The sequence below is a fragment of the Barbatula barbatula genome, assembly GCF_947034865.1.
Source record: "Barbatula barbatula genome assembly, chromosome: 1".
NCBI classification, from domain to species: domain Eukaryota; kingdom Metazoa; phylum Chordata; class Actinopteri; order Cypriniformes; family Nemacheilidae; genus Barbatula; species Barbatula barbatula.
The window spans coordinates 19961958-19978731 of record NC_136766.1 but is presented as its reverse complement, the minus strand read 5'-3'; the positions used below and the strand labels follow the sequence as shown (position 1 = coordinate 19978731).

The 16774-nt window shown below is 39.2% G+C and overlaps 1 protein-coding gene across 4 annotated transcripts in view; it reads left to right on the top strand.

The window, feature by feature from the left end:
* tjp1a (tight junction protein 1a) overlaps positions 1 to 16774 on the top strand; it is a 56962-nt gene that overhangs the window by 12630 nt on the left and 27558 nt on the right. For 3 of the 4 annotated variants that reach the window (XM_079468974.1, XM_079468973.1, XM_079468971.1), the window contains exons 2-6: positions 11181 to 11237; positions 12903 to 13027; positions 13378 to 13480; positions 13868 to 14168; positions 14474 to 14577. In XM_079468974.1, the coding sequence (XP_079325100.1) occupies positions 11181 to 11237; positions 12903 to 13027; positions 13378 to 13480; positions 13868 to 14168; positions 14474 to 14577 (690 nt within the window). Of the gene's footprint in view, positions 1 to 5645; positions 5698 to 11180; positions 11238 to 12902; positions 13028 to 13377; positions 13481 to 13867; positions 14169 to 14473; positions 14578 to 16774 lie in introns of those variants that run through there. The other variant, XM_079468972.1, reaches the window with a different exon arrangement.

Here is a 16774-nt window from a genome sequence, read left to right as displayed (position 1 = left end):
GTATTGACAAGTATTTCCAACGTATCTAATTGGATGTGCATGATAAACCTTTTTTTTTAAATCTCGATGTCTCGATTTAACCAAAATTAAATCGTGTTAAAACGTAAACTCGAATTTATCGAAAAAATCTGAAAAATCGCCCAGCCCTAACTAAGAGTAAAGTTAACAAATGGATTTCTAGAGATCAGATCATTGAGGAAGTATCTCGACCGTCTTTCTCTCGTCTTCTTATGCATTACTGAATCAAGGGCACTGGGCAGCGCATCAAAATTGCTGAAGTGATGCGCGTTTGCATGTGCATTGCATCATTTGCGCTTTGACTCAACACAACAGTACTTTAACTTTTATGATAGCTGATGCAGCAGTTTAAGTATATTTATACGCAAACTATCTTTCACTCTATGTTAAATACATTTACAGTTAATCCGCGGGGTCGCATGCATTCCGAGCCGTAAATCACGATCTGTACGAATCACGGATCTAACGAGATCCGTTTCACCACTACTCATAACTCTAAAATTAAATATAAAAACTGTACTTTAAAGAGCTATCCTCTTTCCATTTGTTGGCTATTATTGCTTTTGGTTTGTACATTTTAATATACATTTAAACAAAAGCGAGAACTTTTTTTGTCCAGAATGCATACATTTTCCCCTCTTTTAAAATTGAATACGTGCATTGACCGATATTTGTGTGATGTCATCATTGGTTTAGTAAAATACAAACAGATGATTCAATATATTGGTTAATACAGTCTGAGAATTTATATTTCGAGTTTTGACTGATAATGTGTAAAAAATGTGCCGTATTTCCTACATGTTAGAGTAATGTTTTGGGGCTTTTCCCAGCTGTAAAATAGGACTTCATTATGTGAAATTGAAGTTCCAGATGCAGCACAGATAGGTGCTGTCTTCTGTCCTTAACACTTCCGAGATCTCTCACACGGGGGACTGATCAGGAAAATGTCTGGCGGTTTTTATTAGATGTGAGGTGGAGTCCAGTGTTAAGTAGCTCAGTGTTAATGGTCTGCTGGACTTTCCCTGCTTTTAACAGCCTTAGAAGACTATGATATGTATGACACCTCATCTACACCGGACCTTTCTTCCAACCAAGTATAATGTGCAGACATTAGGGGTGGGAGAAAATCGACATTACAGTATTGTTTTAAAAAAAAAAAAAATGATATAACCAAGATGCCCTGTATATTAGTATCTTAGCTGTCTCTCATCTCAAATGAAGCAGTCTCCGTATGTGTACAATAGAGAATAGGTAGTCTATACAACCTTCAATAAGAGTAAAGCAAAATATAATCACTAAGCTTATGTGTAAATTAGATTTGTGAGTTGACTCAGGGTACGCACATGTGTCAAGCTTCGTCCATATTGCCAGATGCCCTTGTGGAGCCGGACTCAAGTACTTTAAACCAACATTATGAAACGGGCTGTGTGTGCACGTCAAGTTTAAATGGCTCATAAGCAATCGCAACGTCTCGGATCGCCATTTGATTCATCGCTCAGCCATATTGAAAAATAAAATCCTGGTACTTTCATGTTTTTTCTCTGTTCTTCTGTACTTGAATATTGGAACCAGACTTTGACGGTTTTTGAAGACATAGAGCGAGAACACGAGGACACAAGACCACTGAAGAACACATATTGAGAAACATCCATTATGAGAAAGCTGCTGACTTGCCGTTCGACAGAAGGTGCCGTCATCTAATTGGATGCTGTCCGGTCCTGTGTGTTTAAATTGAAAAGCTTCTGGTCTGGAGTACAGCAGCAGCTGTCTCACTGACTACACATCTTTCTGTACAGAGTCTCTTTCTCTTTGTGTCCCTCTCATTCACGGCTGCCATGTGCTATTTTTAAACACTGATTGTCAAGAACCGCTTAACCAGATTAGACATCACTCTCTCGCATGTACTCCCTCTCTCCGTGGTGCAGTTAGAGTTAATCTGGACTAGAAAGCTTCAGCATGGATGTTTAGAGTGTATAGGTGCAGTGTTTATGCCGTATGACCCCAATGTAAAGGTAACATAAATGCTTGCTATTAACAGACCTTTTTATCAGATAAAGGTTGTAAACGGTTTGATTGAAACACGATTGGCACATAAGATTTCTGCCCATGCAGAGGGTTTGCTCTGCAATAGATAACACATTTTGCTGGGGTTTTTCCTGCATTTTATTGTGATGCTTTGCTCTGTACTGCATCACATGCAGTATGTCCCTGCACACGAAACTCACTGCTGGGACTCATTGGCTGTGAGGCCAGAGCTCTGACACCCACACAGCAGCTGTTTGAGCTGTATTAGTGGGAGGAACAAGGGAGAATTGTTAAAATTTATGATACCTTCGTTATCGACGTTGTGGGGCTTTTCTGATCTACATGGATGGAAACCACAAGCTGAAAACAGCAGGGTATGAGATGGGACAGTTTGACGTGCTTGCTTTTATAGTTATTGAACACCTGAACCGTGTAGATGGGAAATTCCATGAAAATTTCAACCATACCATTAAAAAAATATGTTTTTACCAACGGTTTTACTATGTTAATAACACAGATATTAACATTTGGTGGTTCAAATACCCATGTGAGATTTCTCTTCAAATTTGTAAAGCATTTGTTTGATATTTTTAGTGAATTATTTTTCATAGCCAGGTAAGGATTGTCACGCTACATATTACTCATAAATGGACATATGAAAATTAAAATAAACTATTTTATGTTCCATAAAGAGGCATCCCTTCTCCATTCATTGAGTATTATTGCTTCAGGATTGTGCATTTTCCTACCGAAATCCTACAAAGTTTGTCGTCTCCAAATTAAGTTATTTTATAGTCATAAGTAGAGGTCGACCGATTTGGGTTTTTCTCTTGTCGATGCTTAGAAATTCGGCTAGCCGATGGGCGATTCTTTTGGCCGATACGTTTTGCCGATTTTCTTTTTCCACCATCTCATAAAACCTAATTAAGTGATAAGAAGTGATACAGAATATTGCTTAAATCCAACCTTTATTGAAGACAGGTCTCTTCAAATCAGTGCACTTGATTGAGAAACATTAAGTGTTTATTGCAGGGTACAAGATAGAATTCAAATTCATAGTAATAATACATTGCTCAACTTTTAAGCAACTTCTCAAACTGTTCTGAAGCATGCTTTTGGTTTGTTTGTTGGCAGACACTATTTTTAGTCAAATGTTCATAATCTTAGTGAAAGATTTTTAGTCGTCTTCTATTTTATTGAACAGTAGCCTGACAGGAAAGGAGATACTGTGGTCAAATGCGTTTACAGCCACAAAAGACAGCCTACGGACATAACGGAACGAGTCATATAAGTCAAATGTCCGCTATATCCTTGAATATATTTATCTAGCGTCAAATGCGCTTCATTTGACCCCTTCCGCGCCGCAAAAACAAATAAGCACGCAAAAACACGTACTTATTTTAACAGTAGTGCAGATACGCAGATGAGGTAAATGGACACACAACAGTAAAAAGAAATGCGGCAAATTTTAAAGCATTTGTATCTGTCGGACTGTTTGCTGTAATGTCTCCAGCCTTTTCGACCAGATTTGTGATCTTGTATTAACCATAAAGCTTTTATCTAAATTTAGCATATGCATTATTGATAAGCTTGTAAACATTTGTGACCCAGTGAAAACCCAAGGCTAAAGTTTTATAATCTAATTGATTATTAGATAACAAGCATCAAGTATTAATTTCAAGCATTGATTTCACTAGGATTTGTATAACAGCATGCATTACTATCCGGGCACCTAGAGAAAAAGCTCACAGATTGTTTAAGATCCATCTTGAGGGCCAGTTTTCCTTATGTATGTTCTTTTGATGCGTTTCCATTTATGGGCTGATGGTGTTGTCCTACACAACGGAAACTGTTTGTAGTATTTAGATGGTTATATATAATTCTTTCTTTGCTTGAGCGTGTGATGAATACCATTGCGTAAGATCCATCTTGAGGGTGTGGAACGAGTCTGGTCAGTTTAAAATCAAACAGAAAAAAGATAATTTGGATTGTGAAACTAATTCAAACGACAAACAATTAATGCATGCATCTGAATGCGATACAGCATTGTTGCATTGTTTATTCTGCATCTTTACATTATAGTGCCACACATCATTATCATCATGAATTATATAATGGACTCAATTAAACATGTAAACATTAGTGTGTAAATGCTAAGATGAAGTGATGCCTGGCTGTCTGAGCTCTTGTGTATTTGGGGTGTGACGAGACACTTATCCCACGAGATGAGACATGTGATGGAGTTCACAAGAACGAGACGACATTTTAAGTTTTTTTAGACTTTTTAAAATAAATCCTCAATGATGAAATAATTAGGGGGGGGGAGTATTTTATTCACCTTAAAAACACAAGATGCCATAAATGTAAAAAATTTAACTTCTATTTTAAAGAAGTATATTATGCTGTGATAAACAATGCAAAATATTTTGTCAAAAACTCAACTGACAGGCAGTTATTGCACAAAAATGTATATTTTGTTTTCTTAACAGGTGCAGCTTTTAGTAAAGAGCTGTGGTTGTTTTCTCTAAATGCTTTCGCATAGTGCTAGTGTTTGCAGAGGTGGCGATCATATCACACTGTCAGTCCTCCTTCCTACACTCATTGAACCCTCGTAGCCTTCAGAGAAACAGTTAAAACCACATAAACACATCATGTTTTATGCTTACATTTCACTTATGTAAGAGACAAATGATCCGTTTTTGAAGAGGTTTGCCTGTAAATGTATATAAAATAACGTAATGGCGCTCCAAAAGTGCGCTGGGAAAGTAGCGCAGCGGGATGGAAAATCACGTCTATATGAATGGCCGGGTCGGTAAATGTAGCTCACAGCAGCACGGTCATACTTTGTGCAGTTATTAGCGTGTTCTGTACAGTAACAAAAACGTGTCGCACCACAACAAAATATGCACTCGCACAAATTCTCCCAAATATATTTTGAGGTCGCACAGGTTCAATTTAGGGAGCATATGCGACTAAAATGGTCGCAATTTCGAGCCCACCACTGATATTGTGTTCTCGCAAGACAAATTGGATCTCGTAACACCCCTACCTCCTAATACACACATGTGATGATGCTGCGTTAGACAGCATGAGTTTAGAGGAGCTGGAGGTGTGTGTGTTTGGGTGTGTATATGTGTTTTGCAGCTGTGTGGATAACAGACTGCACACAGTCCAGTGCAAGAGCGATGGTGTCTCATTTCCCCATCACTAAACCCCCCCCACACATATACGGTGGGTGTGTTTCTCTCTCCTCCCTACTGCACTCCCTCACGCACACACCGCACGTACAGGGGAAGAACCTTCAAGGGATCGTGTGAAACTACTGCAGAGGGATTCGTTTTCTCTGTGTGTCTGCACGGGGCAGGATATCATCTCTCACTGGCTCACGCAAGTATTTTTCCGAACGTCTCCGTCCTGAGACCGTGTGGACTTTCGGTCTGTCATTCTAATGAGGGATCTTTCTAATGAGGAAAACGCTATGTGCTCGTGCAGCACTACTGGCCAGCTGACTGTCTTCGTGTGGATTTACAGTAATCCAGCAATTGTAAAGCACGCTGCTGTGTTCTGTGTGGATCTACATCGAGAGGAAGACATGTATGGAGAGCTGCACAGATCTTTATTTGTATAACCCGCTTCACCAGCTACAGCTAAACTGTGAGTGTCACTATCTGCAGCAGAGAGGATTATGCTGTTCGCCACATAAGCAACATTATTCTGCAGTATAGGCTGCATGTACAGAATATATGCATTTTGTGGAATTAATTTTTAAAACAGTTAAGAGAACAGAGATGGACAGAGATTTTGTGAGAGGACGAATGGAAAGGGCTTGCCCCAGAGAACATCTGCAGTGTGTGGCGGCTCGGAGCGTGTCAGGTTGTCAGATTATCACTGGTTTTGGCTGCAGTAAAATGTGGCCTGCAGTACCAACTAAAATCTCTCCAGGCAATTTATTAGCTTTGTGTATCATTATAAAATTTGTATTGTTAATAACGTTTCCACTGTCTGCACTGTGTTGCATGCTTTTTAATCTTTCAGAGAAGAAAGGCTAATTTAAGGTGTTTTAGATCCCTTAACGGCTTGGGTGTTTTCTGTTAAAGTTGAAAATACTCCCTGCAAACAGGAAGGAACTTCCTGCAGTAAATTCCAGCTCTGGGATACGTCCTGTCCAATCAGAGCTTTGCACTCACACAGTGGTGAGGACACACAATGTTCCCACCTCAACGTTCAACTTTCCTAAAGCGATCCCACAGCTGCAGTATTATAGTTTATGTCTTATCAGTTCAGTTCCAGTTAGCTGAGCTGTTGTTTGAAGCTCTTGTTCTGACAGTATGTGTGACGTGTGAATGCAACTGGAAATTTAGTTTTTCCTGCTTGATTTTGTTACTAGGGGGTTTGATGAGACACTTATCCCACGAGATGAGTCACGAGAACCAGTTGAGATTTTTAGACTTTTTTTAGAAATCCTCAATGATTAAATATATAGGGAAAATACTCTCTTATTCACCTTAAAAATACTCAATTGAAAAAATGTAGGCATTATAAAATCAACTTGTATTTTATTAAACAAATTAAATGTCTATTTTAACGAATAATATTATGCAGTATAAACTGTAATATGCAGTATTAAACAATATGTAAACAATGCAAAATGTTTTGTCACAAACTAAACTGACAAACAGTTATTTCACAAAACCCATTACAGCACATACCATAAAAAACGGTTGTATAATTGAATATTATCTAAACTAATCTCAATGCGAAAACCAGCCTACCAAAAAGCTTTTCTATGACTGATTGCATTTTAATGGTGGCTTCAATTCACTCCTTATCAAACTCGTTTTACACATATATGGCGCCATATTTGTAAAGACCTTAAATATATGATGACCCCGTTTTCTAAGAGAAAGTATGATGTATGAGTAAAATGTAAGAGAATTAAATGTCAAAGCTCTAAAACAGACAATTTATCGTCAGAACCCTAAAACAGACAATTCATTGTCATTATCGCAATGATTTATTAGACAATTAATCGTCAGCCAAATTTCATTATCGCCTTTACACAGTCAGTTAAATGTGGATCTCCCCACCCCATTGCGAACCAGACGGTATTTGACACTCTCTCAGAGGAAACCTTTCAATTTAAGCAGAAATGATACCCTCCGGGGTCTATTGACTAGCAGAGTCATTATATAACAGGTTAAAGATCCATAGCTCACTAGCAAACACCCTGAAGCTGCTTATCGCCATCAAAAAAAGTAAAGTACTGCTAACCAGTAGTCATTTGTTCATTGATTCCATTGATCCGGAGAGAAATCTCTTAGAGATACACCACCTTTTAAGCTGCCTGCCTGATTTGGAGAAGCTGTTGGCCCAGAAAAGATGACTGCTGATCTTTGAGAAAGCCTCTCGGTTTCACCTGGCTGTCAGAGCTCACAATTAGCTGCCTATCTGGGCTCTTTGAACCCCAGCTTTTCGCTTGGCAGGTCTGAGGACTGCATGAAACAAAGACTCTCTTTACGGCAGAATAAGTCTTTGGCGAGCTGGGCATTTGTTTTTTTAGTATGGCAGTACTGTGGCCAGGCCTTAGGCCTGAATAAACGTTGAATGTATAAATATACAGAGAATTTCTTGCGCATATAAAGGCGCATTGTTCGCAAATTCTTGTATGGAATTATGAGATCACCACTGTGTTTCAGAGTCATTGTTTCTTTTGAGTCTCTTTTCCTCCTACAAAACGAGACTTTGTTTTGAATTGCCTTCGAGAGATTTCCCTTGGCTGCAAAAATAATTTATGGGGTTTGACCTGTTGGGGCGATAGATTGCTTTCACCCAAAATGGAAAATACCGTCACCATTTACTCTCCCTCAAGTTGTTCAACTCTACGAGCTGTTTTGTTAAACACATAAGAAGATATTTTGATGATTATGGGAAACTAAACAGTTCTAGTTTTCACCTACAATGGAGGTCAATGGTGCCCCAAGAACTGTTTGGATACAAACATTCTTCTAAATATCTCTAAAATAAAGACTTTTTTAGTAAATGATGATAGAATTTTCACTTTAGGGTGAACTATCCCTACAAAGAATTCTCAGACTTCATCACAGCTTCTGAAGATGTTGTGTTTATTTTATTTAAGAGTTGGCACAACCATTCTTCATGGAAAGGATTTAGCTCACATTTCAGATGAGTGTGTTTACTCTGAGCTCTGCGGTGTTGTGATTAATTAAAAGATAATCTGGTCAGATTAGAGAGTCAGGAGTGCTTAGCGCGATTCACATAAACAGCTTTTACTGACCCATCTGACTGTTACCTGACCACACAGGCACACAAAAACAAGCTTTTACACTCTCGGGATCAATTTTCTCTCTCTAAAAGAGATTTTACAGGTTGAAATTGGCTAGTGAAAGCCACGCAAGTGGAAGAAATCTCAAGGAATTCATGTGTTTGTGTGTGCTAAACCTATATTTAGGTAATATGAGAAAAGGATTTATTTTGTCAGAAAACAACCAGTAGCTAAATTCCCATATTCAACAGCAAGTAATCTGTCTCAAAGCAAGTTCACTCTTGTTTCAATTCAAACCTGTATGACTTTCTTTTTTCTGCAGATCACAAAAGAAGATATTCTTGGTAGAATGTTGGTAGACAAACAACACTTTGACTTCAATTCCATGGACACAAAACCACCAAAAGACATTTCTCAAAATATCTTCTTTTGTGTTAATTTACACAGAGAAAATACGGTTTTAAAGGCCTTTTCACACTAAAGGGACGAGTATAGCCCGTCCGCCCGTGTACAATAGTGCATGCGTGGAAAAATGTTGAGTCAACTCGGTGACGCACTGTGCATGTGCCGAACTCGTCTATCCTCGCTTATCCACGATTGAGTATGCTCAAGAAGCTGTGTGGACGCGTTTGTGTGCGAGACAGACATCGACACGGAAAGTCAAGTATACCCGACCTTTCTTAAATCAGATACCTATAAAGATCACTAAAAAAACTACATTTGCATCCACACAATAAAACGATACTGTTATTTTTGTTGTAAACTTGCACGCTGCAATTCCATATTTTAAAAGTCCATTAAATTTGAATAAATTTTAATGAAATTTCATGCTCCAGCTAAATTTGTCAAATTAAAACAAAAATTGCTCCTGACCTTGCCGTAGCTTCTGCGCAGGCGCAATGGGCTCATTCTCCTAAGCCAGGACCGTCTATTCATCCTCCACCAAGGACAAGATCCCCTAGGTCTCCTATAAGTCCCTCTCTGTATGTCACATGGATCACTGCATGGGCATTTTTCTCATGGTTGGGCCCCTGCTGTTGGCTCTTACAGTCGGATGAATCCAGGACCCCTGACCCTACAGACACATGAAAGGGTCAGAGGAGGGAGCGAGGCACGACAAGAGGGTGGGAGGCGAATGCTTTTCAAATGGGTCAAATCCTTTCACAAGCGTAGCGAGAGACAGGGGCAGAATTGGGGCATTGAGGGGGTGCTGAACTATATGTTGCCCCTGTGCCAATTAGGGCCATGGAGAAGGTGTTGGCTGGGAAGCGTGGTAAACAGGTCAGCAGGTTAACTTTGTTTAGTGCAGACATTGTTACGATGCGCATCGTGGAGAGATGGGGATATTTTTTACAACATGATGTTTAATTATATTCTTTGATGCTTCCTACTCTGTGCCAGTGTGTCACGTGTGCTTATCTCACATATGTGGTAGAGAGAAGTCTCTGGGAGAAGGGGAAGCACAAGACACAATCTGTGTCACCACGTGGTTTACAAAGCATCTTATTTACTTTCACGAGTCACCCCGAAACTCATAACAAAGGCTAGCACAAAATTCACACTGATTTAAATTCCAATTTTATGTTAAATTACACAAAAGGTTCAGTTAAGCCTTAAAACGTAAACAGTCTTTACCAAGTTGTATGTGCAACAAAAAAGTTACTGAAATTGTTAATATTTTTAATTTGAATTTCAGTTTAATTTTTAATTTGGTTCAAAATATCGTTATGCGTATCGTATCATAAACCCAGCATCGACATTTGTACCGAACCGTGAGCTGTGTATCGTTACACCCCTACTAGTGCGAAATGTCAAAATGTCTTAAGCAGATGCTTTTATCCAAAGCGACTTACAAAGGTAAACAATGAAAGCAATTGGCACAACAAAAAGCATAAGCGCAGTAAAACTGGTCTCATATAGCCTACAACAGTATACAAAGCTACTTTATTTTAAGGATAGAAAGAGTAGAAAAGAGATAGAAGTCAGAACTAATCGGTCAGGTGTGGACAGAAGAGATGTGTTTTCAGCCGATTCTTAAAGATGGCTACAGAATCTGCTGATCTTGTAGCAATGGGCAGATCATTCCACAAATATGTGGAACAGATCCAGAGAAGGAGTGTGAGAGTGATTTTTTTTTCCCTTTTTGGTATGGCACTACAAGAAGTCAAATTAGGAATGAATGAGAAACAGTGCGTCACTGTAATCTTGGTGGTAGCGGAAACACTGTTTATAATTCCTGTTTAATTGGTTAAAGTTTTCTACACATTTCTTTACATGTGGGTGTGATTTGTGTCTGATATGGAGAACAGTCAGGAGATGTAAATTTTGCTCTCAGACCTTTACCTGCAGTACAGTTTCAGTCTGTTTCAGAGCTCTCGTACCTGCTGTAATAACTTATTCAGCCTGGCATCGTCAATACAGCGGTGAAGGAGCACATACCGTTCCTCTCAGCTCAGGGTAAAGCGATAAATATTCTCTGTATTTTTCCATCCTCTCCATGAGAGAATCACAGCAGCTTGTTTCGGTTAAAGTAGGAATCAGCTGATGGGTTAAAGTGGTCTCAGGAAGTCGGGACTGGCCAATATGTCCTCACTTTGCTCTTTTAGTCCTCACTCCACTGGTCTAAAACTCAGACTGGACCTCACAAAGGTACAAGTACACACAGATTTCCTTCAGCCAGAGATAGTTGATTTGGTAAATGTTCTCCAGTCTTCCCTACTTATAGAGGTCAGGGTAAAATCTCCTCTCGCTATCGATGGCACAGATAAAGAGCCTTAGGAGAAATCCTGCTGATACAAACTCATTATCTTTGCCTAGGGTTTGTCCTTACTCTCTCTCGCTTTCTCTCTTGCAGACTTCAACAATGGAGGAAACCATAATATGGGAACAGCACACAGTGACTCTTCACAGGGTAAGTGTTGAACATTTACTATTTTTCTGTCTTTTCTGAAGCGTTCTTTCTTTCTCTCTCTCTCTCTCTCTCTCTCTCTCTCTCTCTCTCTCTCTCTCTCTCTCTCTCCCTCTCTCCCTCTCTCCCTCTCTCCCTCTCTCTCTCTCTCCCTCTCTCCCCTCTCTCCCTCTCTCTCTCTCTCTCTTTCTCTCTTTCTCTCTTTCTTTCTCTCTTTCTTTCTCTCTTTCTTTCTTTCTTTCTTTCTTTCTTTCTTTCTTTCTTTCTTTCTTTCTTTCTTTCTTTCTTTCTTCTGTTGAAAAGGCTAGCTACAGGATGTGTGGTCATCGAGCACACAATAGGCGATCCCCCAGATGGCAGGAAGTAGTGTTTGCGAGGACAGAATGCCTGCTCTGCTCCACTTCCTGTTCCCCTTCCTCTTCCTGCTTGTTCCTGTGCTCACATTTAAACCTGAGACATAGCTTATCTCATACCTTTTACACCACATGCTGGCTGTATCACTCTTCCCATCAGTATCTGCAGATAAGTCCCTTTTTGGTCTGTTTTTGATAGGCTGACAGGCTGAACAAGATAACCGGTGTACAAGCACTAAGCTCTTATGGCCATGGCCTTTCACACCACATGCACACACATGCACACACACGCACACACACGCACACACACGCAGACATGCACACACACGCACACACATGCACACACATGCACACACACGCACACACACACACACACTCAAAATATGAGCATGAGTGAAACAATAGCTGTTGAGCATCTACACGGTCTGTGTTGCCAATATGTTTAGGAATAGGAATAGTTTACCGTCAAAATGAAAATTCTGTCATTATTCACACGCCCTATTGTCAATTTAAACCTGTATGACTTTCTTGCTTCTGCAGAACATAAAAGATTATTATGTGTTCTGCAGAAGAAAATCATACACGTTTGAAATGACAAGAGTGTGTAAATAATGAGAAATTTTTTAAACTATTAAAGTTAAACTATTCCGTTAAACATTTCTACTAGAACTGTCACTGGTTATATGTACATCCTGTTTCAGTTTTTTAACACCACAGTGTTCTAACAAAGTACAACCAACAGAACATTTCCAACTGAATTGAAACATTAAATAAACATATTTAAGACGTAATGAACTCAAAAGTCTCCATTATGTTATATTTTTTCATAAAGGCCTATAATGGAAATGTTGATGTTTATAGTGTATTCTACTTGTGCTCACCTGCTCAGGATGTCATTTGTAGCTGTGATTTCATTTACACCTGATTGTGATTAAAGGAGGAATTGGGCAGTCACAGACCAGATGGTTTGGGTGGTCAGAGGGTTTGAAGGGGTCTGTGAGCGGTAGAATGACCCAGAGCTTGTAAACATCTCTGCCCTCCGACCATCTGTCTGGGGTCTCCTTCCGCCTTTCTCTGCATCTTCTCTCTCATCCGCCTTTCCTCGTGGTTACTCAAGAGCGAGAGCTCGGAGCTCCAGACACCCAGGAGATTGAAAAGCAGTCAGATTTAACTGACACACACACACATAGAATCACACCCGCAGTAACCTACATATTTATGCATCATCTCATCCCCCTGTAATAGAAGTACTCTGTGTTATGATGTGCGCTCCAAGAGCTTACTGTGTTTGTCTGTGTGTGCATATTCTTGGCAGGCTCCAGGTTTTGGGTTCGGAATCGCTATCTCAGGGGGTCGTGACAACCCTCATTTTCAGAGTGGAGAGACCTCGATAGTTATCTCTGATGTGCTTAAAGGGGGTCCTGCGGAGGGACTTCTACAGTAAGATAACTAATACAACCACTGGTGAAATACTGACACAGCAGCACTTATAATGTTTTTTTTTTAAAAAAAGGATGGTTAAAGGGATAGGGTCTTCTTTTCTTGTGCAGAACACAAAAGACGATATTTTGAAGAATGTTGGCCCCCATTGACTTTCATTGTATGGACACAAAACTATTGAGACATTTCTCAAAATATATTTTTTGTGTACCTGCAATGGTTTTGACATGATGAATTTATTTGAATTTTTTTAATGTTAATAATTCAAGTCTTTATTTACGTTTGAAAATACCTTCACCTAAATGTGCACCAACCAGTTGTTCATGAACTTTCTCTCCTCTCATTTATAGAGAGAATGATCGAGTGGTGATGGTAAATGCTGTCTCCATGGACAATGTGGAACATGCTTATGCTGTTCAGCAGCTGAGGAAGAGTGGGAAAAATGCCAAAATTGCAAGTCATTTCAATATACAGTTTTACATTTTGTCTATTGATAAGTTGCTGTTACTTACAAATGTTCAAAAAAGTTAAAATTGCTTAACATATCTGGATTAGATGATGTAAAAATATATGTTGCTATAATGACCATCCTGGCTGTTCATTGCCATGCTCTTTATATGGCTTCTTGCCACATTCAAATACATAAATACTATTTAACCATTTACTTAATTAAATCTAATTTTATAATTTGTTATAACCAAAAGAATGTTTGACACCCAGAAATCTTTGACACACAAAGCCACTATTGGCTAATAGAATGAGAATTGATATCTGATGGTTAGCTATTTTTTGTAATATAATATATGAATTCAGTATATTATTATACAATTTCCTGTACAGACTATACGTAGAAAGCGAAAGGTGCAGCTTCCCGTAACACGGGGAGGAGACAGAGAGACCATGTCAGAGCGAGAGGAAGAGGACGACACAGAGGAAGATGATTTTGAGGGTCCAGCACGTTCAGGGGGTGCGAGCGGCGGCACGAGCAGAAGAAACGAGCGCAGCGGCAGTGCTGGGCGCCGGGACCACAGTGCTTCCCGTGAGAGGAGTATCTCCCCGCACTCGGACCGACGATCGGTCGCGTCTAACATCCCGGCTCGACCTTCCAAAGTCACACTTGTAAAATCCCGCAAGAGTGAAGGTTGGTGCACTTGAAAATCGCCGTCGAAAATTTGAGGACAAACTTCTTAATGACTTTTGATTGCCATTCCGGAGGTGTTAGCAAACATATTAGAATGTGTAAACGGTTGTTAAACGGGCTGCTGTTGTCTGTTAATGGCTAATAGCTGTGGTTAGTGAAGTGGCACAAATACCCACAGGGCACTCTGCTCAAGAGCAGTGCTTTAGTGAGTTACTCAGTAATGAAATTGTTCTGTCACTCATTCATTTAAATTGCTTGTTATAGTGTCTTTCTCTTTATGCGTGTGTGATTTCTGTTGTGTGCAGAATACGGTTTGCGTCTGGCCAGCCACATATTTGTAAAGGACATTTCTCCAGAGAGCCTTGCAGCCCGTGATGGCAACATACAAGAGGGAGACGTCGTCCTCAAGGTATGAGCGAGACTGTGGATGTGTTGAGATCGCCAGGTTTTGTGGCGTTTTATGAAATAAAGCAATTGTCATACATTTTATTCATTTAAACATAAAAAATAAGACCACCAGACAAAATAATTGTTGTTCTAGCATTGTTTTACTGAATATGTTTTTTGTTTAAGTAATATAAGTTTGAGATTGAAGAGTCGTTATTTGGGGGGTGCAAAGCAATGCACCCTACACAAACTCGGCCTTAAGCTTTATTGGTATGATTTTCATGTCTGACTCCGTAAACACCCCCAAAACACAATGTCTGTAGTTTAGACAGAAGACACATTTGTGTTTTGTTCTCCCCACATTTCTGTTCTATTTTAAGGTGGGATTTGGCTTGAGTTGGTGTGTTTTGATTAGTTCTGTCAATCGATTAAAAAATATATCTTATTAATCACAAGATCGCACATAACATGTTTTTAAATAAACTTTTACGTTCGAATAATTTCTCATTTTATCTACAAATTAATGTTAAAACAACAGATTTTTTTTATGAATGAAAGCCAACATTCTGACATAAGTACTGCAACTGATGTCTCCATTAAAATTATAATATTGTCTTTATTTTAAATAGGTATGTTCATTTCGGATAATTTTCTTAACCGACAACTGACGCTCGTTAACCGAACATTAACCGTTAACTGAGATTTTTATATAAATCGGACGTTGAAAAAAATACAGATTGTCTGTGACCCAAAACTGGATGTTAGCGCGTCACATCACAGCTCTCACGCGGCGAGCATCATCGCGCATTTCAATGCAAGTTTCACCTTAGCTTGCCTGAAGTAAAATTTTATTAAAGCTATTAACAGCTTTTACAAAACAAACTGACTTCTGCAATACGTGTTGAGAATGAGCTTTTTTCTATGCTGGAGCAGATCCCTGCACGAGCACTGCGGGTGGCAGAAGAATCGCCGGACTGGAGCGGATCACTAAACTGAAATAAGGTCAAAAGAATGTTTGATAGGTTCATTTGTTACGGGTGGATTCATTCATTCGTCTTTTTCAGAATAGAGCCCAATTTGCAGAGCGCCGAGTTAACCACGCCTACTTATTTACATTCCGCGGAATACACGGAATAGAAAAATCTCGGAACGGAAAATTCTGCCCAGCCCTAACTGATAATATTAATCGGTCATAGGGTTTTACTATCGGTTAACGGTTAAATGATTCATATGAACATCCCTAATTTTAACATTAATTATGGCCATTCAACATTGGAGTACAGTATAATTGAGAGCTATCATGTCTAACAGGTATAAAATATACAGAAATTGAATGAAGTTCTCAAACACTTCACAGTCTTTAATGCTGAATTCTAGATTAAATACAGAATTAAAGCTACAAAACACATTGAATTCCTCTTTTCTTTTGTTCTTTGATTAACATTAGTGACATGAGTCACAGCAGCAGGTTTAAGAATGCGGCCCCTTGAAGAGCCGAAGCTCTATTCAGATTTGACGCCCTTTCCCATTTTCAAAACTTTTCATTCGTTTAGGAATTTATTTAACACATTGAAATCTGTTCTTACGAAAATGCTAGACAAAACAGGCTTTCTGGCATAATCATGAAAGAGAACTTAATACCGATGCGCTGTCTGACAGAGATTCACTGACGCAGCCTTGAGCCTGTGACTGTATACAACAGCCGGATCGCAATCGAGTTGCGTTGTGCCGTATCCCACAATTAGGAGCTGTCTATCTATACTGAACGTGTCAAAGCAACTGTATCAAAGAGTGCATGATTATATAATGTAACGCTGGACAAAGGATGGCAAAATAAACGGATGCTGCGTTAATTGCGCTAAATAATTGAACTCGTTAATGTGAAAAAAAATAGTTGAAATCCCTAGTTTTGATAATTTTATTTAATTAAATACAGACTAAAAGAATCAAAATTTATTTGGCTAACTCTATTTAAAAAGCACATACACCACTTACCTGGTTATTAGTTTTGTAATGCGAGCAAATAACTCGTGAATTTACAAGCCACCTTCAGCTAAATGGGTCTTGTGCTCAGTGAGTGGAACAAATTTTGTCCCAGAGTGCATTGGAGTGAGACCACAGCACACTGCACTTGCTCTGTGTGTGTGACATCACCTGACATGTGGCATCTGCTCTTTTAACTGTTGCCTTATACAGGGATAATAAAAGATGCCAAAATA